The sequence below is a fragment of the Solenopsis invicta genome, chromosome 14 (genome assembly GCF_016802725.1).
Source record: "Solenopsis invicta isolate M01_SB chromosome 14, UNIL_Sinv_3.0, whole genome shotgun sequence".
Classification (NCBI taxonomy): Eukaryota; Metazoa; Arthropoda; class Insecta; order Hymenoptera; family Formicidae; genus Solenopsis; species Solenopsis invicta.
This window is the reverse complement of record NC_052677.1, coordinates 8897454-8924395: the sequence shown is the minus strand read 5'-3', so window position 1 is coordinate 8924395 and position 26942 is coordinate 8897454. Positions and strand designations below refer to the sequence as shown.

General features: G+C 43.2%; 1 protein-coding gene across 1 annotated transcript in view; it reads left to right on the top strand.

Moving 5' to 3' along the window:
* LOC105194474 (RNA-binding protein MEX3B) overlaps nucleotides 1-25435 on the top strand; it is a 56968-nt gene extending 31533 nt beyond the window's left edge. Inside the window, exon 2 of the mRNA XM_011159395.3 lies at nucleotides 273-25435. Coding sequence (XP_011157697.1) covers nucleotides 273-1255 — 983 coding nt within the window. The 3' untranslated portion in view covers nucleotides 1256-25435. The remainder of the gene's footprint in view (nucleotides 1-272) is intronic.
* The last annotated feature ends 1507 nt before the right edge of the window (nucleotides 25436-26942 follow it).

Below are 26942 nucleotides of genomic sequence, written 5' to 3'. Positions count from 1 at the left end.
CGTGTGGGCGCCTTCGTGCCTCGGCACGAAATGCATGAAATAAAAAATAAAAGCTCGCGTGCCACGAGGGTGCACAGTAGCGTAATAACAGTAATCAATTTTCTTTCATTACCTCACTGCACATATTGATATTTTCTCAAACGTTTATTCAATTGTGTTTAGAAGTAGAAAGCGTATGGATGGCTAGCTGTATAAAATAATGTTCAAGTATAAGCAATGAAAAGCATCTGTGCGAAATAATAACGAGCATTTGTTTCTCCGTTTGATTGCAGGCTGCAAGATCAAGGCCCTTCGAGCGAAGACCAACACCTACATCAAGACACCAGTGCGAGGTGAAGAACCCGTCTTCGTGGTTACTGGTCGCAAAGAGGACGTGGCCCGTGCGAAGCGCGAGATTCTTTCCGCCGCGGAACACTTCTCGCAGATTCGCGCGTCGCGTAAGAGTTCGTTGGGTGCACTTCTGGGCGCGCCACCTGGGCCACCCACGACGATGCCTGGTCACGTAACGATTCAGGTACGAGTGCCCTACAGAGTGGTGGGTTTGGTCGTAGGGCCCAAGGGCGCGACCATCAAGCGAATTCAGCATCAGACGCATACCTATATCGTAACACCCAGTCGCGACAAGGAGCCGGTATTCGAGGTGACGGGACTACCGGAAAGCGTCGAAGCGGCCAGGCGCGAGATTCAGGCTCACATCACTTTGCGAACCGGCACCGCACCCGGTGTCGTCGACGAGTCCGATCTATTGGGCGCTCTCTGCCGCGGCGGTCTTAGTTCAGTTATCGCTATTCAAAGTATCGATCAACCGGGATCCAACAGTTCTAGCAGCTCTAATGGCGCCTTCTCGAGCAGTGCTAGCTGCAGCAGCTCATCCAGCAGTACCGGTGGAATGGGGATGAACGACCTCGTAGCTATTTGGGGCGGAATGGAGAGGGACGAGGGACTCGGCGAGTCGCCGTCGTTCGAATCGCAGCCGACCTCGACATCGTCGATCTGGTCGTTCCCGAGCGTCACGCTACCCTCGAGGCCGTCGCCGCCAGCGACGGCGAGCCCGGCGTCGCCCACGGACTCGCTCCTGGGTAACGCACGGCGGGACTGCGTCGTATGCGGCGACAAGGAAGTCACCGCGGCACTGGTGCCCTGCGGACACAATCTCTTCTGCATGGACTGCGGCAATCGGGTTTGCGACAGCCAGGATCCAAGCTGCCCGGTGTGTTCCAGACGTGTCCTGCAGGTGCTCCGTATTTTTTCCTAAGAGGGGAGGCCCCACCGAGCCGCCACCGCCATCGCCGCCGCCGCCGCCCCCGCCGCCCGTCAGTCTCCCTGTCGCGACACCCGGTGTACGTAACAACGGCTGCACCAGCGACCTTCTGCCACTCCTCGCGAGCATGGCCGGCTGATAACTGTTTCAGCAGACGTGACGACAAAGTTAGAGAACAACGTTGGCGCCCGCGACAACGACGATGCCTGCGCGATAATTCTCTCGGCAGTCCTCAAAGTTGGCCTTTTTTCTTCGCTGTCATTGCTGTCGTCGTTGTTGCCGTCGTCGTCGTCGTCGTTGTCGTCGTCGTCGTCGTCGTCGTCGTCGTCGTCGTCGTCGTCGTCGTCGTCGTCGTCGTCGTCGTCGCCATCATCATCAACGTCATCTTCATCATCATTCTACTATGCCGGTGTGACGCCGTCGTCGTCAGGGGACCGAACGCGCACAAAGTCTCAATTCCACGGCTGCCAATAATCTCTTTTACGCGACGGGGATTCGCCTCGACGAATCAACCGTTCGGGGCCGATCGTCGAGTTGATCGAGTTCCCGCTGACCGGATACAACGAAGCCAGCTTTTAAGTTCTACGAGATATATATTTAAAGAGACAGAGATAGGGATGGAAACACTCACCCACCGTCATCGTCATCGCTTCCCCCTACTACCCTCCCTTCCCCTATACTCCACCCGCCGCCTGTTCTCCTTCTCCCCCCTGTCCCTTGGCGCTTGCATAGATTGGGCTCGCGGCTCGTCGAGTACTCTAATAAGCCTCGAGGTATGAGAGAGACGGTACGAGAGGGCATTTAATTAAAGCAAAGCAACTCCCATCGTACCGTCCGAACTAACGTGCGAGAAAAAAGCCTCTCTATTGCCCGCAAAAGATCGACGCCGCAATATTCTATGACTGATATTACTAGTAGCGAGACTGATGATTACCGAGACGCTACTCTCTTTTCTTTCCATCGCGGAGACTACGGTCTGAAATGAATCGATCGAATGAGTCGCGGACCGTTTAGTCTCATCGTCGCACTTCTGACTACACGCCAATGTTTTGCTACTTTTTAAAACTCTGCTCGTTCCTGAGATTTCTTTGGGTCGAACGTTTGCTGGGAACGGAGGCGGCTTCTTCAGCATGATGGATCTTAGAGCTTTGTCGATTTTCCTTTTCGTTTTTAATAACTATGACTGAATGAATCGCGTATAAATCATGTCCAAAGAAATAACTTTCGATTTTCTGACTGCTTTTTAAGCTTTACATCATATTCGGTCAAAGCATGCTTACGTTCGTATCTTCGACTGTCAATCTTTTTAATCGATGATGAACCAAGTGGAAGATACGTACCTTAATGTTTTATTTGTCTAACCTGTGATGCTTGATTTTGTGCCAAAAGGGCTAGACAAAAGAAATATCTCAATAATTTTGCAACAATTATGCACTGAAGTCTTACTTACAAATATTTTTCTTATTAAAAAAAAAAAAGAAAGAAATGCGTACAATATAGTTTTGATCTCAGCGTTCACTCGGAACGCGCGTAGAAAGTGTTAAGTTCATCGATCCAGAAAGGGGTTTTCCGTTGCCGAGTGTACAATTACGAACTCGACGAACCTGCGAGCTGCGGTCGCTAGTGCGACAGCGAAGATTACCGAGAATTATCTACACATACACGACTCGCAGACACAAAAACACACGTACACACATACATACGCGCGTACACATACCACACACTGGACACACTGATAGATGATCTCGCACAGACATCCTACACGTGAAAAAGAGAGGGAAAAGAAGAGAGGGTCACGGGCCCCTCGATTCGCCACGAAATCACGTAGTGAATATATAGCGGATAGCGCGTTCGTTCCACCCGGCTTCCCTCGCCATTAGAGTATTATCTTAAAATAATATTTCTTTATATAAGCGAAATAGCAATGGAGAAAAATAATAGTTCTAATATGTACACATAAATATATATGTATGTGTGTGTATGTGTATATATATATATATATACATGTGCACCCACATATATTTATATATATGTATATGTACATATGTGACGTTAGAAAATCTGATAGCAGTACGAACACGAGAGAGAAAGAGATAATGCGCGTGTGGCTGACTGAAAGGGAGAAAGAGAGACATAGACGACAAATGATATTTTGTCGACGAGATCTAGATTTTGTATTTTTCGCGTATTTCGCCGACGCGGGACGACGGGTGGTCTTGGGCCGCAACGCCACCAAGAGAGAGAGAGAGAGAGAAAGAAAGAGAGTATTATTGATATATTATCTAGAAATATATTGCACAACGTGTGCGTAGAGAAAATGAAAAATTGCAGAAAATTATGCGAATAAAAAAAAAGAGGGAGAGAACAGAACGCAACGCGTAAGTCGAGGGGCCGCGCGTCCGCTCTCGGGCAGGAAGAACGAGCGCAAAAAACGGGGTCGGTCGATGGCGCCAGCAGCTCTCGCGAGTTGTATTTTTCAACTCGTGATAACCGAGCGGATCGTTTAAATCCGACGCTAAACGATTCTCGTTTCACGTTAAGGATCGACGTTGCATACGTAGTGTCTTTTTTTTTCATTTGGAAAGACATAATCATATATTATCGCTATATTACCTTTGCATTAATATAAATATAAATATATATATGTATGTATACCGCATGGATGTGTATCGGATGGAGATGTGCATCCGTTATATGCGTCCATATTATTCTATATACATATACAATATGTCACTGTACCGCTTCCTCTCCGAGATCGCTGGGAGGAAGGACGAGTGCCGAACGTCTCTCGTTGCTTTCGGAGACAGACGGAACTTACTGACGGATCGTCCTGTCCTCTCCCCCTCCGTTCTCGTGTGGACGAGCATCGTGCTTTCGCAAGGGTGATCTTAAGAAGAAATTGGCGCGCTCCCACATTAGACGCGAGGGTGCAAAACCGCGATGTTCGTCCTTCCTATCCGTATTACGAGAGGGAGCACGGTACGTGTCCCTACGACCCGTTTCTGCATATATAATCTCGTTTCGAAGAAAGACGAAAGAGGGGAAGAAGCTAATCAAACGAGGGTTTCACAATGGGGCCCTAACGCGCGTGACAGGAGAGACGATACTCCGAATTTTTACTCGAACAGCAAACGCAATAGCTTAAACGTTAACCGCGGGAAATATTAAATTCTTCCGCGCATTTCCGTTTTCCCTCGCTTCGATATCGAGTTTAAACTCCACGTTCCACTTTTCTTTTCAGCCCTCATCATCGTCCCCCTCGACTTCTCCGCCTTCTCCTTTCTCCTCTCTCCTCTCCCAAATCTCCTACGTCGTTGTCTGCATTTCTATTTTTTTATCAAAAGTTCTTGTCAATCGTTGCCATTTTTTAAACGAATATATGCTCAAGTCGCAGCTCCGAATAAGTCGAGATATATAATATACATATTACACATATATTATATATAAATATATATATATATATCTAAATCGCCCATCTTGCGATGGACGTTGGAAGATGAGAGAATATTTTTTCGATTTTTCTGAACACGAGAGACTCTCGATCTTTTTGTTTATTTTTTATTTTTTAACTTTCGTCGCGCGAAGATGTCTCCGTTCGCCGCGTGTGCCGCTTCGTTTCGTGTGTGTTTTTCTACTCTCCAGTTCCTTTTACATTTTCCGTATTATATCGCGCGATCTTCGTTCTAGACTCTTTACACAAACACACACACACACACACACACACACACACACACACATACGCGCACTCAACCGCACGCGTGATACACGAACGAAGAATCGCACTCCGCTCACGCACTCACTCCGCACGCGCTAAACGCACGCTAAAAATAAATTCGCGTACGCACGAGCCCCGGAGGATGCGCGAAAGACATGCGCGAACGATATTTGTATATTATTATTTGTTACTTGTATAATGTCACGAACAAACACTTTACGGACACGGGACAAGAATGGACATTTACATGCATACTTAAACACCCACACGCGTAACACACACGAAAGACACACGTGCACCAATGACACGTTGATGCATAACAGAAGTGTATATTTATATATTATAATAATCGAGAAGTAAAGAGAGAGAAAGAAGTTTATTTTATATTTAAGTTCGAGGTAAAATAAATTCTATTTTTTCTATGTTAAGTATAAAGAAAAAAAAGAGTCGTAAAAAAAGGTATGGTGATGTGGCATACATACATACACACACACACACACACATATATATATATACATATATATAAATTATATTATTATATTATATATATATATACACATAATATAAAATATATTTATAGGTATTCTCTTTAGCATCTACGTTCCGAAAGAACGCCGCGCAGCCGCGAGCGCGAAAAATGGCAGACGGCTGACATACACGTGCGTATATAATGTAGACCGTGTCGGATAATCTCTCATTAACTTTGCTATGATAAGTCTGAAAATCCGTTCTGGATTTCGCGGGCGCGCGCGTGTGTGAGATTCGGGAGGTGATAAAAAAGTGAAGAGGGCGAAGAAAGAAGAGACAGACAAACGCTGATGAAAGAAAAAAAAAACGAGGATTTTTAAGCGAGAAATCAATCTAGAAAGAGAGAGATAGCGGGGAGGAAATCTCATCAATTCCACGTATATATGCGTGCGTCTATACATTTCGATTGAATTATTGGAGGCATGGAGAGAGAGAGACAGAGAGATATTACAATAATATATTATATATTTAAATTAGCGATTGCGAGAAAGAGAGACAGAGAGAGATAAAATAAGACGCCGATATTACTTATTATTCCACGGCGAAAAGTACGTTATCAATGGGCGCGCGAAGAGAGAAACACACGCGGGCGAAAGAGAGAGAGAGAGAGAGAGAGAGAGAGGAGCGTGAGAACTTCCGGAAACGAAGGGACGGAAGTAGCTTGGATTTAAAAAGTAGAGGGTATAGCGAAGGAAACGATAGTAGATTAAACGGGGAAAAAGAAAGATGTAGGATATAGGATGGTTGCCAGAACTCGGAACGTGACGCCAAACTCAAACGGAAGAACGGCGCGTGTGTGGGCAGGGAGCTGGAGAGGGGATACGGAAGACAGATCAAGTTTCGACGTTTTTCTTTTTTATTTATTTACGATTGGATGCTGACCGATGCGGAAGTCCGGGAGTTTGAAATATTGAGACGTGATGCGCGCGAAGCGTTCAAAGTTCCGACGCGCATTTCTCGATAGGGAAATGTAGATCGCGCGAAACTTTAGCCTCTAATCATCTGTTATTAAGTAGTGCTTCTAGAAAAGAATTATATAAAAAGAAAAAAAATGGAAGCGCATCGACACGCATGTGAAAATCGGTAATTTGATTGCGGGGTTCGGTGTCGTAGGTTCTCGCTTGATTTTCATCGCGTTTGAATTTGAGAGGTGAAAAATTCTTCGAGGGAATTCGCGTCGTTACTCAGTCTTCCTTACGGTCGCGGTCCTCATTACGTTCGAACCGTGTTTCGGCAATTCTCGGGAGCACTCTCGAGCGGTAACGGCGCGCGGGCGGGAAGAAAGTTCGGATTAAAACGTTTGATTATTTACGAGGGGTGAGGGGGGAGGGGCGAATGGGGTGGATATATCTTGTAGGACGAAAAAAAAAAAAGAAAAGAGTTCGTCGAGAACCTCCGCTAGACTTTGGGACGATCCTTGCTGCAATTAACGCGTTAACCGAAAAGGAAGTACACGTACACTGGAATACGAGCGTTTAGGTAGTCTTCACTTTGGCCGAGGTTCCGACTTTGCAGGGTCGCCGGTGTTATTATCGTTTCACTGTCGTCAGTTTCATCATACGAATACGTGCTTGCTAGGTATACGCGTCTCTTTTCTGGCTTGGTTGAATTGATACTCGACGCTAAACGTCGTCGCGATCCAACGTCTCGAATTTCGATCGGCTCGGAAAATGCGCGACTCGCGCGATCTCGTTAAGCTCCCGTGTTCGTTCATCGCGAGAACGCAGGGCATCTATGATCGTCGTCGTTCGCGCTATTGACACACGCAACAGGATAACGAGGGACAGATGTATTTCGCGTAATTTAACATAGTGCCATACGTAAATCAAAAGCTGACTGCGCGCCGATAAGTGATAATAGACGAGCGATAGTTTAGTTAATCGTCAACGGTAATAAAGCGCGAGTCGAGAAAATCATGACTATTCCGTGGCTATCGAATGCCGATAGTAAGGAAGAGGGAGAGAGCATTCTTGACATCGCTCTCGCTTCTTTCAACAAACATTTACTCATCTTCTCGCGTATTTATGTATACGTTCATTCGTATAGCCGTGCTCGCTCGTCGCCGGGACATTCGCGTATCATGCTGTCGAAACACGCATTCGCGAACATACCGATAATATGGTAAATAAAAAGGGACGTGGCGCGCGCGCGTCTAGTTTTAGAGTTCTATAACAAGTATAACTTAACTGATAAGGTGTCGCGTGACATAAGATTTTAATAATTAACGTAAAATATTAAACTTTAATGATTATAATATAGCCATTGGCTGTGACCGATAACTGCCATTTTCTTAATCGAGAAATAAAAAAAAAAGAGTAATAAACGCGAAAGCAAAAAGTAGTAAGAGGTACCGTACTCGGGCCGCAAATTATATGCACACATTTGCGTGTACACGATGAGAAACGACACATACACGCACGCACACACACACACTCACATACACACACATACCAAGTACGATGTAAGGACACAAGATACTCTCGCGTTTACGCGATCTTCGCGAGCAAAGAGATGCAAAAAACGTTTTCGCGACAGGTATATCGAACAGGATAATAAGCACAAAGAGAAATCGATAACGAACGAATCGGTTTGACGACAGTAGAAACGGAAAAGGTCAGTTTATCAGCGACGGTGGAACGGGAAAAAAAAAATGGTTATCGTATATCGAAACGTATACACGAGCAAGCGCGGCGCGAGAAATCTTCTGTCGACCCCTCTCGGCTACAATCCAGCAGCAACCCCTATTCACCCTCGCAATGTTAAAAATTCGAGTAAGGTAATAAAATAAAACGTATTGTTAAGGGTGTAAAAGAGAGAGAAAGCGCAGACATACACACATTTTAAATACGACGATACATATCTCCAAGTATAATAATTAAATGTAAGAAAGATTATATAACTTTATTAGATGGCAGAATAATAAGGGAATTTACAAAAAAAAGAGATAATTTAACTATAGGAATATATCTCTTTCGAGATGGATATAAATAGATATATAATATATTTATATATATATACATATACATAAATGTATATATATATATCGAAAGAGGAAAGAAAAAAGATGATCATTGTTGCTTGCTTTAACTCTTTACTATATGATTATATTCTATTAAATAGGTATATATAGCTGATGATTATTATTATATTAATGCTGATTATATTATTATTATTATTAATTAGTTTTATTGCGTCAGTGCTTTTTTATCACAAGGATATATTATTATTACTATTATTATTATTATTATTGGTCTATATTATATATATAGTATATATTTCATGTAGTTTTTGTTTGTGCATAGCACGCGTCACGCAGTATCGTGGAACTCTTTACGAAAGAACCGTTTTTTTCTACGATCTTTTAGCGAGATTGTTTTATTCGTTAAATTTTCCGCGCTTTCTTCGCGCCCTCATCTCGCCCGTTTTTCGTTCGAGCGCTCCTCCCGACATTTATCGCTGCGAAAAAATAAGAATTTAACGTTTCTCTCAGCCTCGCACTCGTTTTGTTCCCCTTTCGATCGCCCCCCCCCCTCTCTTCTTTTGTTTTATCGTTTTCGCGGCTTGCGCGAGTTATCGGCCGGCGACGATGAATAGTGATTGGACATGAGTGAGAAAGTTTCAATATCCCTAATATATTATATATACGTATATTATAAAAATATGATATAGACCTACACACACATACACGCATACGTACATACATACACCATATTTACACACAAATTTACATATATAAACACAGCGTACACAAAATAAATATTTCTACGTCGCGATTACCGTAAAAAAATCCGCGCATTCGAAAAAGCACAGCTTTTACGGTTACTATGATTAACGTTATTTCTGCGTTATTGGGAGCGTTGTCGCGACTTATTTAGGCCGCTACTCGTATACTCGCAGCGTCGCGCTCCAAAATAATCGCGGATCGAATGAGTCGCCGGAAATTAAGATAGGCAACGCTCGTGAACGTGCGTGACCGCATTTCCTTTTAATTACTTACCGAGTATCTACTTAATTATTTTAAAGAACGTACAGCTGGGCCCCAGGCGGGGCCGTGTCCGCGTTGTCAAGAGCGCGTCTGTTTCTTCTAGACTGCAAATCTTATTAATTATTAACTACTACGAAACGCGTGTGTTTCTCAGGCGATACAGGTCCCGTCGATTCGCGATCGTTTCCATCGTCGCCGTCACCCGGACTGCCGATGGTAGGAACGATGATTCTATCGAGCAGGATTAACTTGTCGTCGGTTGCGCGGCTGTGTTTTCAGCTCTCAGCCCACAAACTCGATCTCAGAAATAAAAATGGAACTGTTCTAGCAGTTTTGAAGCTCTCTCTTTCTCAATTCCGCTTTTGCTTCTTCATGTGATTTCGCGTACGCGGTGTTGCGTTAATTGGCGTAAATAAATTCTTTTTTTTTTTTATTTTCGTGTTCGCGTTGGCGCGACGTCTCTTCATTCCTTTTCTCACGCTTCGTTCGTTGCATGCTCGTGCATTACTCGTTTCGCGCTTTTCTCATCGATTTTGCGCCAGTCTTCGTCGTTTTTTTTTTTTGTTGTTTTACATCTATATGAAGAAATATATAAGTTAATTATAGGAGGAAACAGATCAGGGGGTTGCACTCTTTTCTCAGATATCGCGGGCGTGAGGTTTTTTTTAAAGGCAATGTGACGCTAGGCTGTGTGACGGGAAGGCCGACTGAGCGAACCTTGTGAAGCGCGATCCGAGGGAGGCAACCGCCCCTGAGACTATAGAAATCAGTATTTCAGAAAAAAAAGATATATATGAATACGTATATTGCTATTATTAATATTATTGTAATTGATATATTCTTATTGTCGTATACAACTAAAGATTGAAGATGTCTGAGCCTTGTTCCTCCGACAAGTGGACATAAGCGTGGAGAAGAAATTAAGCTGCACCGAGTAGTCGTGCAAAACAAATCAGTTTGTCGATTTTATAGTGATATATTAGATTTGATTATAGTGAGATGGGGTAAAGAAACGACTAATTAAGTGTTGAGACGCATTTGACTGAGAAACGTTTAAAAAGGGACAAAAAAAAATGGGAAAGAGAGAAGGAGGAAAATTGAGATGAAAGATTATAATTTTGACTTAAAAAGTGACATATTAGACAAATTCTTACGGTATTCTTTAATTATCTTTAATTATATATTGTGCATGAAATATATAAACGCATTATTGTAGTTATCACATTATTATGATTATGATTATTATATTATTATATCATATATCATATATATTGAATGTTGTGCTCAGTGTTTTTTTTTTTTTTTCGTGGCTCCTGCAACGCGACGATGCAGGAGTTCGACGGGAGGGAGAGAGAATGAAGATCTTTTTATCAGAGAGATTCTTAATATATGTAACGCGAAGATATTTTATGTTCGATGTTTTAATTTCAGTTTAATGTATCTATCATTTAAGTAAGTGTAACTATTATCGTGCTAGTATTTCCCTTCCGCTTTAAGCCCCGTGCTTTTATCGTTTCCTTTCTATCTCTCTCTCTCTACAGACTTTTCTCTACATATTCTTTTTTTTTAATATAGTTTTTTCCCCTTCTTCTTCTCGAACTACCCCCCTTGTCGATGGTGGATCGACGATCGCGCGTTGATCGATTCGTCATTGAATAACGCAGAAGGGAGGGAAACGCACTATCGCAAATTGTCTGGGCATTAGTCGTAAATCGCGAAACCAAGACGTTTCGCTTCTCTTCCCTTCGTTACTGTTGGGGTCGTTGAGGAAAAGAGAGGGAAGGAAAGAAAGAGAGAGAGAGAAAGAAATAGAAAAAAAAACAACGTCACACATCTCACAAGGGAGCCAGGTTTTTCGTCGCGCCGTCACAGTGTCGAGAGACGCTGCTGCTCGTTCCCCAACGATAGCTATAATCAATTTCTCCTTATAATAATGTTAACTAAAGCAGCAATAATCCGCGGTGGCGTCAAGTGCACTGTGATGGCAAGAGCGACCGGTTCCTCCGCGTTTCGGACGCGTCTCCCTGACATTTTATTCCCACCCCCCGCCCCATTCCCACCCCCCCCCCCGCGAACGCGTACAGCGTACACGCGAAAGGAAGGTTGACCATTTCCGTTGGCCGAGATGCCCTTAATCTCCAATTGAGAGCTGTCAGACTCGACGGACAGTGGATCACGCGAAATTAGCGACGTTCTTCTTTTCTCGCGCGCGCGGATGTACACTGTACGCGGAACGTTGATATTAATTAAACGATCCTGAGCCTACACTTCTGTCCCGCTCCGCCGTTAATGAAACGAAACATACACACCCTCGTACACACCAATCGCAACAAGATACACGCGACATATATGTATACTAATTATAATTACGATTACTATTATTATTCCGAATACATTAGAATCCTAAAAGCCCGACGAGCGCATGCGCGCGCAAGGGCGAAAGAATGACAGAGACACGCGAGAATTATTTTTTAGAGTACTGTACTCAAATCAATATGAGAGAGAGAAAGAGAGACAGAATGAAAGCGACGTGAGAGAGAAAGAGCGAGCGAGAGAGAAGAGATGAACGAGATAAATTATAGAAGGAGGAAGGTTATTATTTTCTATATTTTTTTATGTAATTTTGTGGACGCGCGATAATATATGACAACTATTATTATTATTATTATTATTATTATTATATTATGAATATTTTAATATATAATATGATTTTTATATAATGTGTACTTATGTTTTCTTTCCTGTGTTCTTGTCTGGTTGCTTAGAGCTTTGCGTTTGGTTAAGTTTCAGTCGTTATTTTTTCGAGCGTCAATCGCATGATTACGGGTTCTTCATTAAGAGATTCTTCATTGAATGACGATTTAACACTGAAACAATCAAACACACGGCACACAACCAACTATCCTATATATTATTCAACATTTATAGATATATGTATATTTCATATTATTATGTTTCTTATTGTCTTTTACGATATATTATTTTTATTATTATTGCTATTACGATAGATACGTTATACAGAATGTCCCATAGCTATCGCTACTCTGTCAAGGAATTTTAAACCGATTCCTGCATCGATTCCTCGTTATAATGAGAAAAAGGAAACTATCAACGTTACTTTTCACAACTTGCCAACTCTGAATAACGAAATAACTCCCTCGTGCCAGCGTTCTAACATCTTGCTGTTGACAGTAATAGAGGAGTAGCTCTGGGACAGCCTGTATTCACAATTATGCGATCATCACGAAAAAAAAAGAGAGTGTCTACAATGAAACGGTATCCGATTACTACATCGCAATGCATATTTTTATCTGGTACATTTCTTTTATTTCTTCGAATTATACGTTTATACATAGACGAATATGATATTGCGACGAGCATTGTTTCTCCGAATAATATTCGCCGTCTCACGTGTCAGTGGCGCCGGATGTCGTTTCACGCGCATTATCGATATACCCATCGACCATCGCTCTATCGTCAAAATACGTTTATTTTTATACGATACGCATTACACGTTGTTCATTGTAACGACGAACCGCAATGTGTAGACTGCATTCTATACTTCGTGCCGTTCAACATGCGAATGGCAGACTCGTGACGATTCGAAGACGAGCAAAATGGAAAAAAAAAAAAGAAAAGAGATTGCCGTTTAATATACCTATATTTAAGGATTTTCCTACGCAAACCCGTACCAAAAATATTTTATTAAAAAGGAGGAATATACGAGAGTCTAGGAAAAAACGACGCGTACACTTGCATATATATACCTACTGGAAACAAATTTAATAAAATGTTACGTGATTTTTATACATTAATATCTAATTTCTCATTATTTTTCTACGTCTCTCGCGTTATCCGTACCTCTGTTATACGTTACTCCTTTTTTTCTCTACCTCCTATATCGTATCTGTTCCACACTCTTATCACTTTTCGGTACCTATCTCATTCGTATGTACGGCCTTACATTTCTGTAATATAAAATTCTTTTCACATTTTTTTTTCTTTTATTCGACAAAGAAAGTCGTCTTGTTACTTAATTGCGAATTTCGAAGTGCATCGCCGTCGTCGGTTGTTCGCGCGCGTATAATTTTAGCGGAGCGTCGTGAATACGAGATTCGAGGGTGGAAATATCCGTGGTTCCGCCCTTCGTTTCCCGAGATCCCGCTACTCCGACGGTCGCGTGTCGACCGGTCGACCGGGCGACGGCGACGGTACGATACGCGGGAACATGCCACGAAAATCTGTCTCGTCGCGGCCTGCGCCTGCGGCCCGGCCCGCGGCCCCCTTGGGCGTCTCGGCCGCACAAGGGCTGTTGCCCGTTGGGATGGCAACGTCGCATTGCAGCGTTGGGGTTGCGGTCGATGCCGTCCTCGTGATGGTGGCCGAGGTTACCGTTTCACGGCCCGGCGCTTTCCGATTCTTCGAATATCGAGATTATTACTCGCGGAGAACTTTCGCGCTCTCCGTTCGCACCTCCTCGGGCATGCTCTTGCGATTTTTCGCGCGATTACGGCTCTTTCCGCCTCGATCTCTTCATCCCTTCCCTTCTTCTGAAAGCTCGCGAGATGGCTGAGATGTATCTTGGAATCGAAAGGATCTTGGATGCGCGCACACGTACATCTTTCGGGAGAAAACAAAAAAATTACGTGCTAAATTACTCCTCGAGGTCGTCGAGGCGCCATTGACGGCGTGGCCGCGCGTATACGCGCTCGCATGCGTTTGAATCGTTATGAATCATGTTCCGTCGCATCAACTCGCGCGACGATGGCAGCGCGCGGCGCACTTTGTCCAATATACGACGAGCAGCAGTCGGCGACCCGCCGCTGCCTCCGTCGTCGTCGCTGCCGCCGCCACCGCTTTCCTCGCGCGCGCTTCCTCTTTCTCTTCGCCATCCTCAACCCCCGCAACATTTCGCGCGCGCTCTCCCGTCAGCCTCTATTGCTCCGCAGTAGATCGATAGCTGGAGCGGCGCGCTCGCCTCTCTCGCACGGTTCGCGCTCTGATGTATGTATAGGCCGGCATACGTCGCTGGAAAATCGCAGCCGCGCAAACCGCGCCGCGCCGCGCCGCGAGGGGGTTGAAAGAGAGCGCGAGAGGGTGAAACGATGGAGAGGGAAAGGAAGAGAAAGACAGACGGAGAGCGCTCGCCTCGAGGCCGATTTCAGGCTCGTATCTTGTTCTACGTGTGCCACGTTTCTCTCCGTTATCATCTCGATCGGGATCAGCAGCAAAAGACTCGTCTGACCATTGTACTCTACAATTTCTTGATTCTTCTTCGGGTAGACACCTCCGTGGAAAATCTCGATACCAGGATTGAAGAAACCGAATACAGTCTTTCCGGGGGGGAAAGTCCCTTTCCTCGGTTATGTATTCGTGTTTTATTGAAATCGAGTCTCATTTGAATATTGAAGGAACGCCTCGGTTAAATTGTATCTCGCATATTAAACTTGCCAGCCGAATTGATCTCTCCGCGAAACGGTCCTCTCCGTCGTTTGACATTATTCCTAATTACGACAGTTTCGTCCCGGAACAATTAGAATTGCGCCGAAGAGAAAGCTCCCCGCGATTCCGCCGAGGCGAGACGCGATATTCGTGAGAGCGGCTTCAGGACGTATTCAACACGGGCTCTGTAGGGATCTTCGTCGATCGATATCCCTGGCTTTCTTTCGAAAGTTTCTCGAGGGTAGGAGAGCACGATGTATAGCGTTATGGCAACGCGGGCTTTGGGCATACTGCGCAATAAAATGTATTTCATTCAAAATTAAACGAAGGTAAATTGGATTACAATAATTTTCAATGTTTCAACGTAATGAGATCTTTTTCTTCCGTGAGACGAAGTAACTGGAAAGGGAATCTGACGTGTTTCTACCATCATGTATGTCCCATAGGATGAAACTGAAAAATGAATGAGCGCGAAATCCTCGCCCTCTCTCACCCTATCTCGCGCATGAATTTTTCTAAACGCTCCGTGATTCGTACGTGCTGCATTATAAAGATGTTTCAAAATTTTCTTAAACTATTGATTTTTAAAATTGTTTTTCTTTCTCCCTGCGGCGACGGTTTAACGTCGCTCTTCTGTCTCTTTCTCTCTCTTTCTCTCTCTCTCTCTCTCTATTTTTCTCTTTCTGCACTGCGTCGCCTTCGACACTCTTTCTCTCTCCTCTCTCGGTCGATAGCTCGTAGGGGTCGCGGAGACGCGGCGACGCCCTGCCCGTCCATCCCCTTACGATTTGCCACCAGGGGGTCTCAACCTTGATCAAAATATTTTGTGATCTCATTGCCAGACAGCCGTAACGGCGGTCGCACGACGCTGCAGCTGGCACGGCACCGCCGCTATTCGCTTATATTATTGATTATCTCGCTGGCGTGGCGGCTCGAACGCCGAATATCACGCGATATAGGCGCCGATCACGGCCGCTCTTGATGCCGCTGATATTTCGTCCGTGAAAAGATTAACGGATATTACGGGCAACGCCAGAAATCACTTCCGGTTCCTTCGGTTCTCTCCTCCGACTCCCCCCCGCGCCTCCCCTCCGTCTCTCTTTGCGATTTCGCCCTCGACGTTTCCAAGTCTTGTCACTGGGTTTGTTTTTAAGCGTTATTACGCCAGCATGGATCGATGGTACGAATATAAACAGTCCATCCCCCCCCGCCCCACCCCCTCGAGTTGGTCTCTTTTTTATAACTATGGAATGCGCAGGAGTAACCAGTTAGACAGGCTCCGATAGTTTTCAAGACGAGCTGTCGATACTTCTTACTCGGTATTTACAATGAATTTTAAGTCCCTTTTTATACCTCGATGAGACTAATAGGTCGCGTAGGCGGCTAGAGACACTAGCGTGTATTTCAAATGCATTTTAAGGGTGAGGCGTGTCGTATGCATATGACGTTCGATAATAGATATCTGTCGCCAGTGATTCTCAGTTGTTACGTGTAGATGGGAAGCAATGCGATTGCAAGCGCGACACAATAACGCGATTATCAATATAATGATATAGGCATATGTACAAAACATTATGCCGTGCTCATCACAACGCAATATCCAACGTCACAATTAATCTACATTTTCTCCAATTCATTCGCTGAATGAAAAATGAAACGGATATTCTGAAATGTTGATTTATTACGTGGCAAAAACGCGTATATTTTATTAAATTAATCATTCTCGGCGGTGGAGGATACGCGCCATTATACTGATTTATTTTGCATGGAAGAACGGCACTGCGCTGAAAATGTGACGGATTCGAAGGAACAGGCTTCTCTCATTTAGTTGTAAACGGCCGATATATGTATATTCGCGAGCATTATTAGATAAACATGTGACTTTGTTCCCTGACACACAATTCATTTCACTCACGTATAAAACAATCGCGTGTGGTTTTAAAGCCAAAAAAAAAAGAAGGAAATAAAAAGACGTAGGAGTCTTTAGTGGCAGTGCAGCCAGAGATATCTGAAAGGTGCGATAAAAATTATACACATAGGACTAAGCGAGTATAAAAATATATAAATATATTATCTATATATATATATATATACATATATGATGTATGTACACATTCTAAGGCGCGTATTTGCATAGATATTTATATATTATATATATAAATATATGATACAAAAATATTATTATATATATGATAGCATAGAGCCTCTGATAAGAGAATGGGGGTTTTTTCTATTTTATTATGATAGCGATTCTTAGGTGGTAGAGCATTTTATCTATACGACACGTTTCGACGAGAGGATGAAAAATGAAAATTATCTCATATATCTACGCATATTATTATTGTAACTGTCGAGTATGAAAACACACAAGCGTACATACATGCATATATACATATTCGTATACACACGCGCGTATATATATAATATATATGTATAAATATGAATATTATTAAATATATATTATATATATACATATCAACATATAGACGTTGGGAAAAATGTCACGTAAAATCTTAAGGGTGCGGCCGTGATTTTGCAAATTGCGACCGCATCACGATAATTCAAAATAATATATGAAAACGTACGGACGATGTTATATTGAGAAACAAATATTTAATGAGGGAGAAAAAAAAGCTTAAAGTCGGAGAGAGTGAGAGAGAGAGAGAGAGAGAGAGGAACAGAGAAAAAAAATATAGATTAAAAAGAAACAGCCAAATGGCCAGCACACGCGGAAGCACAAAAAACAAGAGAAATGATTATTAAACCAAAATCGAAGGAAAGTTTGAAGAGAATGAAAGAGAAAAAGGTAGAGAGGGAAAGAGAGAGAGAGAGAGAGAACGCGAGAGAAAGAAGGAGAGAGAACGAGAAAGAGACACGAAGAATAAAGAATAATTAATTTTGTACTTTTTTGTGCGCGTTGCGAAATGCTCAAAGAGAAATCTTATCTAACGTAATTAATAAAACTGGCGCGTGTATGGCTGATATATATTTGGACGCACGATTCGTGTTGGGGCTCAATGGGGAAATGCGATGCTCGGCGTTAGGCGTCTCGATGGATGATAAATGGAGATAAACCGTAATGTCGGCGAATGATGAATTTGCGCGATTACGCGTCGGTTAATCAGCGTCTAACCGTGGCGGAACAGCTTACGGTCGGCGTGCCGCGAATTTGACGATTGCTCTTTGCTGTCGCGGAAAGGATACGCCGCTTCGGTTTACGATTACAAATTCGATACGTATCTAATTAATCATCGCGAGCTCTCGATTGACGAGAGGCAGCTCGTAATTCGAAGAATATAATGGCACAAACGAAGGCGGGGACAAAAATTTTTGTTTTACTCGACTGTTACAAAGATATATTCGTTTTATCCGTACGCACAACGCACAAGCTACCACTGGTACTCGTTTTCTAGAGGCAGAACGCTAGAGACCGTCTGAGAATTTCTTTCCTTTCGCGATAGTTTCTGGGCACGCCGACCATATCGTCTCGCTCTTGCGCCGAAGATCGCGAGAGAGAATACGAACGGAACAGAGATCGGTAGAGGGTGAGAAAAGGGAAAGAGGGAGAAATGGCAAAGAGATTAATATGAATTGTGCGACGAATGAGAGAAAGGCGGAGGAGAAGCTGGCGGAAAGGGAAAAAAATTTATTGATACAAAATATTAATACCTAAATGCCCGGTTTATTTTTATATTTATTTTTCGATCTATATGAAACGTTATAAAAGTTTAAAATGATATTTAAATCTAAATATATATGACGATAAATACTATATACTTATGCTCTGTGTATGATACATAAAAAAAAAAATATATATATATATATTGTAATAATGGATGATTATAATTATATTGTCGACGATATGGCGCATCGTATTCACAGATTGTACGATGCTATTACAGATTGATATTTATTATTCACGCAACGTCTCCGCGCCTCAGCCCCTCCCCCCGCCCCATGTAAGAAGAAAAGGTGTGCTCTATATAAGTCTACCGCAATTTAATTACCTCCCTCTTAAAACTCCAAGTACGAATTATACAAAACATCGACTCGCTCGTGTAACACCCCCGTGTCATGAACTCTCCTGTACTACTAGTTCATAAATCCTAGTTTTGACGTAAATACAGGTACCACGTATATATATATGTATACACGCATATATATTTATATCAGTGTAGCGTATGTTTAGCCTTTAACGGCGACAAGTAAGACGGGACACCATAGATTTTTAACTAGCGTTACGAGACTATCGCGGGACGTCTTTCGAGTCTGCGATTGACTGGCGCGACGTCGTAGCAGCGTAGGATGCAGATGTTCCGTGGAAACGAAACGCGACACAGGGATCCGACGGGATCTCGAAAACGTGACGAAACGCAAAAAGCAAATTGGGCAACGATCCATCATTAAAGCGGTAATAGTATTCGAGAAATGACGATCTTCCCGCATCGAATCTTTTGTATCTCGTTTGGTATTTTCTCATTGGAATCTGGGATAAGAGAGAGACGAGGGATAGGTAAGGGGAGTTGCTACGACGATCACGACCACGACGTTCGGCTTCGGCGTCCCGTGAGTGCACCATTTAAGCGAGCAATTGAAGGAATACACGAAGGAAATCTCATACTGCCCAACGCTCCTATAGCCTAGTTACTTAAGTGTGGCTGCATATACGCGAGAAAGTTAAATCGGCAAGAATCGAGAGAGTGTGTACCATGCAGAGAGGCAAAAGCTCCGTGTGACGGAAAGAAGGGGTGTACTTGTGACTACAAATCTATTATATTTCATAGTCGACTATAGCCGCCGGAAGATATCTCACTGTCGGCCGTGTTGTGTGCGTTATTGTCTGTCGATGATGTGTGTGTGTGTGTGTGTGTGTGTATGTATGTGTGTGTTTGTGTGTATGTACATGTGTGTTGTGTGTGAGATGGGCCAAAAGAAAAGAGAGACGGAAAAAAGAGGAACGTTAATATGTAACGGAATGGTAGCAACAGCCAAGATACCAAAAAAAAACGTTCATTGCGAGATATGATAATCGGCGTATTCGAACATTTTCAACCTCATCGATCTCGATCATTTGCCCATCACACGTCCGCTCATTCACTCACTACGCGTTTGATTATCTAAAAGAACAATTGCTAAAAATGCGATGGATTCGCGTGCAAAAGTGATATATACTTTACACACGCACACACACACACACACACACACACACACACACACACACACACACACACACACACACACACACACACACACACACACACACACACATATATATATATATATTATACATATTATATATGCAGGATGTCTCAGGTTCCACGCATTTCTTCCCTTTTGCGGATTCCTTGATCCGCAGTCGCATGCCTGCGACAGTTTTAATTTTAATACATTTCTTGACACGTATTTCGATTATTTATTTTTTAAACTAATACTCATGTGGAAATGAATAAAAAATGTTTTACGTTGTCGCGCGCGCATCGCTGAAAATTGTTAGATATAAGTAATATCTATAAAATCATTTCCTCGACTCGTTAAATAAAAGCAAATGAAATGATAAGCTCGTAGTCTCTCGCTCAGAGAGAGTTCGCGAACGGAGAACAAGCGGTAGAAGCCGAGACAGTCTGTTTATATACATATATTTATCGTTATCCTGTATATATATATTTATTTACATACGTATTGATATATAATGATATGTACTTTACGAGATAACGCATAGCTTTCTGACTGATTATCCGTAACGCGAGAAAACGAAGAGAAATACCACAGGAGAATACAGAAAGTAGGTACACTATTATATTCTCACCCCCCTTTCGCCCTCACACACAGTGCACAGTGCGTAAAGAAGCAGCAACACCTTCGTGAATAAAACGACGCGACGGTGTAGCCGTCGTCGTCGCACCGCGCCGCGTTGTGTCGAACCAAATAACGTTGTGTATCCGGTCCGCGGTCATCTCTCGCGGTCACCGGGGGGGGATCCGCGAAAACTCTGCAGCATCCCAAGGTTGCGCGCAATCGTAACGTAACGTCTATCCGCGATGACACGCCATCGGTAGTGAGGAAGCGCGTCTTATAAAAACAGAAACAAAATTTTGAAAAAAATGCAGTCTTGCGTGCCGTTAAACAAAAAAAAAGAGAAAAAGAAAAAGAGGAAAAAAAAACAGGAAAAGGAAAAGAAAAGCTCTGTTCACACTAGCGGGAGAATTCGTTGGCATCGTTCGAATCATTTTGACGCGTCCGGACCAATGTCGAAGAAGTATTATTTAACGATAGGTTTTCAATAGCCAAAGTGCTGAAATAATAATATATATATTTTTGTAAAGACACTATAGGATATTATACAAATGTCAGACGATATAAGGATAAATAATGATAATTCAGTGTTAACGGTGATTCGTTCAGCGATTTGTTGGGAAAATGAAACGCGGAAGGGAAAGCAAAAGGGGACGAAAGATATGAGAGGAGAAGAGAGAGAGAGAGAGAGAGAAAAGTTGAGTGGGGAAAAGGACAAGAGTACATCCCCCAGCGTGATCCTCAATGCGGTAGCGAGCTCGCGAGAGCGCGGGCGGAGAGACGGAAAATCGTCGGCAGCAAGATTGTCGATTGCCGGTCGGCACGTGGATTCGGGCGGGCCAATTCAAGTTATATCGGCGTTCATTAAATGGTTCCGAGAGCTCCGTTATTGACGCGCGCGTAATAATCTCGCTAGGTCCGGGAACGCTGGGCGGCGCAGGAGCGCGTAAAATATCTGCGAATGCTCGAGTCGGTATAACACAATATATGTCGCCAGCATTATCGCGAAGCGGCGCGATCCGACATTTCGGAAATCTCTTGCCCACCTGTCCTGCCGCCGGTCGCCGGCCCACGGGGTTCCCGAATCTGTTTGCAACACGCGCGAGTGGATGCGACATTGTCTCGGACGAGTTATCGCGAGATAACGCCTCCACTTGCGTTTCCGCGTACTCCGCGCACAATGAGTGATTAAGGCCTAAGAAAATTTGAGAAAGAGACACAATGCGTGCGTGCACACTCACGCGCCCCTCCCCATGCCAGTCGCACGGGTGCAATGTGTATCCCGAGAGCGCGGATGCTCACGTACATACACGCGCATACACACACACACACGCACACACAGCCACGCACATGTTATACTAAACGCATACAGAAACATAAATTATAGATATAACACACGCGACAGAAATATAATATATATAAATAGTTATATATATTAATAGTATTTAATACACTAAATAATCTCTATAATTTTTACATATATTATGTGATGTCATTGTCTACTAGATACTAAAGAGATCTCCCGCCGCCCTCGCCCCACCCCCTTTCCCGTGTGTGAATATCCCCTCAAGTCCCAGACGTCCACGACTGCGAGCCCCATCTCCCCGTACCCGCCCCGCCCCCCAATTTTTCCCGATTACCCGTCCTGAGGAAACCCCCCCGTCACATAATCTCTACCATGTTTTCTCTCGGCTCCTAGATAAAGCCGGCGCGTCTTCAATACGGAATTACAAAGCAATAAAGTAAATGACACTATTTAAGAGGTACGCAAGGCGTGTGAATGGGAAGAACAAGGAGAAAAAAAAAACTGACGTTGATCTCTTTTATGAGAATGAGTGATACGGCGTGATCGCCGCTCGCTCGACGGCGATTGCGCGCGGAATTTTTCGCCTCTTCTTTCTCGTTATCTCGATCTCCATCATCCTCTCTCCTCTCTCTCTTTCTCTCTCTTTCTTCTATCTAGCGGTAAAGATTTAATTTCTTCCATCAAGCGCTTCTTCTATTTTTTTTTGCACTTGCCATTCCGTTCCGGAAGCAAGAGTGGTCAATGCGAAAGATCGAAAGATCATCTCAGCAAGTTCCTTTATTCTCGTTCATGGAATTGTCGAATGAAATGTCTCGTGTAATATAAGTTCGTTTTCTCAATCATCAATCTCTTGCTCAGAATCGTGCATTTGACTTTCCACACGTAGTGCGCAGGCAGAAATCGTCGCAGCTCTCTCAGGGAGATCAAAGTTTAATGAAGACTATAGGCCAGATAACGAGATTTAGACCGCTCTCGCTACCGTGCACATCACCGCGTTTGCCCAGGTCCCATCTTTCCTGCTTCAGTTACATTTTTTATTCCCTTTCCGGTCGTTTTGACGACAGAGACGGAGAGCCTTTGCCAGCTATGGCGCTCGCGATACGAAAAAAATTACGTTTAAGAGAGAGAAGTAGATTGCTCGTTCGGCGAAACTTTTCTTACTTAACATCGTTTCAAGCTTCCTCCTTTTTAAATGTCTGCATGTATAGTGCGATATATAGACTGGAACAGGACTATGATATATCGCCGCAATATTTTTATAATTTACCGGAAATTGTATATTAGAGAGTATAACGTAATATAATATATATATTATATATATACATATGACGTATATACATATATATATATTTACGAATATGCGCGCCGTAGGGCGAGCATGGCTACGGATATTTTGTAAAATTTCTTAGTGGTCGCGAGAAATTTAAGAACGAGTCCTTAATAGGTATTTCATAAAGAATTGCATAAAGTTGCATATCCTGCCTGTAATAACATATATATATATGTGTTATAATTTGAACGATTGTGTCATATAAATATCGATGATATATTTATATATTGCTTTATGTATATGTAGGATATACATATATAAAATATATTGAAAGGAAATATATATATATTATCTTCTACAATACGGTGTAAAGTTATTTTCTTTTTCTTTTCGCCGCACGAGATGATCGACCGACGCAATCTATTTCTCTCGATCGATTGCCATAACAAAAAGTCACTCTTTTCACTTTGGTTTATATTTTCGCATTAAATTGATTCGATTTCTTTTACAAATTTTTTCCATTATCATACATTAATTGCATCATGCATCATGCATAATTTATGATAACAAAGCTCTTAACATTTTCCCTAACGATACGTAGCCTTCTGTCATTTTCAAGTTATTTGATATTATTTCTCACGATACAAACACGCGCGTCTTTACGCTATTATCATCCGCGTCATCGTCTTTGTTTCGTCATTGATCATTTTCGATCGTCCACGTCCATCTCATCTAGTTCTCACGTATCAGCGTACGCACATAATACAAAACATCCTGTCATGACCAAGACGATTCCTGTAGTGCGGGAGATGGAAGATCGGAAAGAAGGCGAGAATTCTGATACGTCAAAAAAAAGGGGGGGAAAGTAAGGAGAAAGATAATATCGCGAAACACGCAAGGAAATGACAACGGAACTAAGTATTATATACGTATATTTCTCTAAAGATTAATAGAATGTTAACGCAAAAGACTATCTACATAAATGTGTGGACGGACAAAAGGAGGAAGGGAAACGCGATACAAGAGAGATTTTAAGAAGCTAATAATATTTAAAGCAAAAGAAAGGGAAAAAAAAGAGAAAAAAAACAGAAAAAGAAACAGATTATATCTAGTTTTCGATGATATTTCGTAGCGGGCCTGTGAAACGACGAGAGCTGCAGACTAATACGCGCTATGGAGAGCCAGAGATGGAATTGCGCATCTAATCGATGCGCATTTCGGAAATGCACGCGAGCACGTGAAATCTGACGCTCGGTTTCGGCATCGTCGCGACGAGACGGCGGGGATAACTCTCGGTCTCGGCGGGCACGACGACGCGACGACCGAAACGCGACGACGAGGAGAGAGGCGAGAGAGAATGCGCGAAAATCAATGGGAAGGACGTACGGAAAAACCACTCTCGAGAGGTCCCGACCCGCGCCGATCATCCTTCCCCCGATTCGTTCGTTTCACTCTCCGTTAAATATACGCGATTTTAGGGATATTATCATACAATAGAAATATGATAATCTGTACGTATATATATATTTTTTTGGATTGCCAGTTCCTGAACACAATTAAAGATCTCTCTGGCCTATTAGGTAGATCTTATTCGACGGTTGTCCCCTTTCGGTTCTCCACCCATTGTCCGCCCGTTTTTTTCTTCCGATTCGTCATTCATCGCCACTTTAATCGGGATCGCTATCACTTAGGAACGATAGGATATTAATCGAGTCCCTGGTATCGGTTGGGATATTCCGGAAACGCGCGCTGGGGATTTCAAGCGGAAACTCGTTCGATCGGTGAACAAATTTCGAGTATTTACTTTTTAGAGACAGACGAATTCACCGAAGCGCGTTCACAGATCCTCGGATTGCTTTGATGGACTGAAGATAATTTAATGGAGACGAACAGCACTTTCGCAAAAAGTCGACGTTTACTATTGCTCAGCCCCGCCGCATCGATTAATTCGAGCTTGAGCACCGCTGAGCGCAAACCCCTTCGATTAGCCGAGGGTGCTCAATCGCGAGTTTTCATCCCCTTTTCACGTCGGACTCGTCCTCTCTCGGTTCCTCCCCCTGCCCGCGGCACTTTGGACCAGACACGAATAAAGAGCGGAGACTCGAAAGCGAAAAGTGCGCGATAACAAAAATCAACGACGAAGCAATCAGTGCGGCAAAGAAGGAAAAGGAGAAGGAGGAGGAGAAGGAGGAGGGCAGAGAAAGATACGAAAGAGAAGCCGCGAGAGAGAATCGAGGAGAAGATCGAGGAGGTGGAATGTCACAAAAAAAAAAAAAAAAATCGGTGCCAAACTCTTTTTAACGTTAACGAGAGGCAAACTAAAGAGTGCATCCTAAATCACGCAGCGCGCGGTGCTTTACCATGCTCAAAAAAATAAAAAAATAAAAAAAAACGAGGAAAGAATGATTATTGTGTAGGCGCACAACGCTCAGGATGTTAATCGTACGTCTGAGAGAAATGGATTTATGAGTAAGACACGTGTATTCGGTGTAAGCGATAACTATAAATATCCCAATAAGCGAAATATATTAATCTCTATGTAATGGGACATAAATGAGGAGAGAGAACGAGCGCGAAGTTGGCCGTTTCCATTGGCGGCGGAAGAGAACGTGGGAAGGAACGGAGGACACCGTTTTGCCAATAGAATCCTTGTAATATGTAATAATGAGTAGTGGGCAGCCCCCTCTCCCCGCGATTCGGGGCGCTTCCTTTATCCCGAGGGATAGACTGATAATCATTAACGAACTGAATCGACGTTTGTTAAGGGCAACGAGGTAAAAAATTATTAAAGAAAAAAAAAAAAATAAAATAAAATAAAATAAAAAGCGTCGCCGACGACCGGTATAAGTATTTTTATCAAATTTTGTAACGAAGAAAGAGTGTGATGAGCTCACATGGCATCAGATGAGGACACGGATTCCTCCAATTCTCTCCCTCTACCCTCCTAACGATCGCGTTATTATCCGTTCGCCTCAAATCGATCCTGTTCGATCCTCATTAACGCAAACACTCGTCATCTCTGGTACTCGTGTAAACGGCGATGACGCGGTGTCGCGTCAACTCAGCAATATGTAATATCCTCCCTCCTTTCCCCCTCCCTTCCCATCCTCCTTTCTCGTCTTGTAAACCTCCTCGATATCTGTAATCCACGTTTTATCGCGCATTCGTATATCATAGTAAGCGAGTATTTTCGACGATAGTCGCTCGTATTCCGAGAGCGACAATCTGTTTCTCTCAGCCCTGCGAGACCGACCGATGTACTTGGGCGACGAGCGATCGGCGAACGGAAAAGTACCTCCTCGGCACCGAGTCAGTACCTGGACTATCACGTCGCTCGCATTTATCGCGAAAACCGCGCGTTCGTTTCGGCGAATTCCTACAGGCGTGTCCATTACTGCGTAATTAATTGATCTTGAAGACTTGAAGAGGGAAACGAGACCTATTGTCGGTACAAGGAAACAAAGTCCAATACAAATGCAGTATTATAAAGAGAGAAAATGAAATGAATAGCTAAAAAAAAAAAAAAAATCTCCCTCTTCCCGTACACTGTTGAATCTCATAAAATTAAGAAATATATAAAGAACACCTCTATAGCCATTTTTATAAATGTTGTGAAATATGTTGTAAAATTTATAAAGAGTC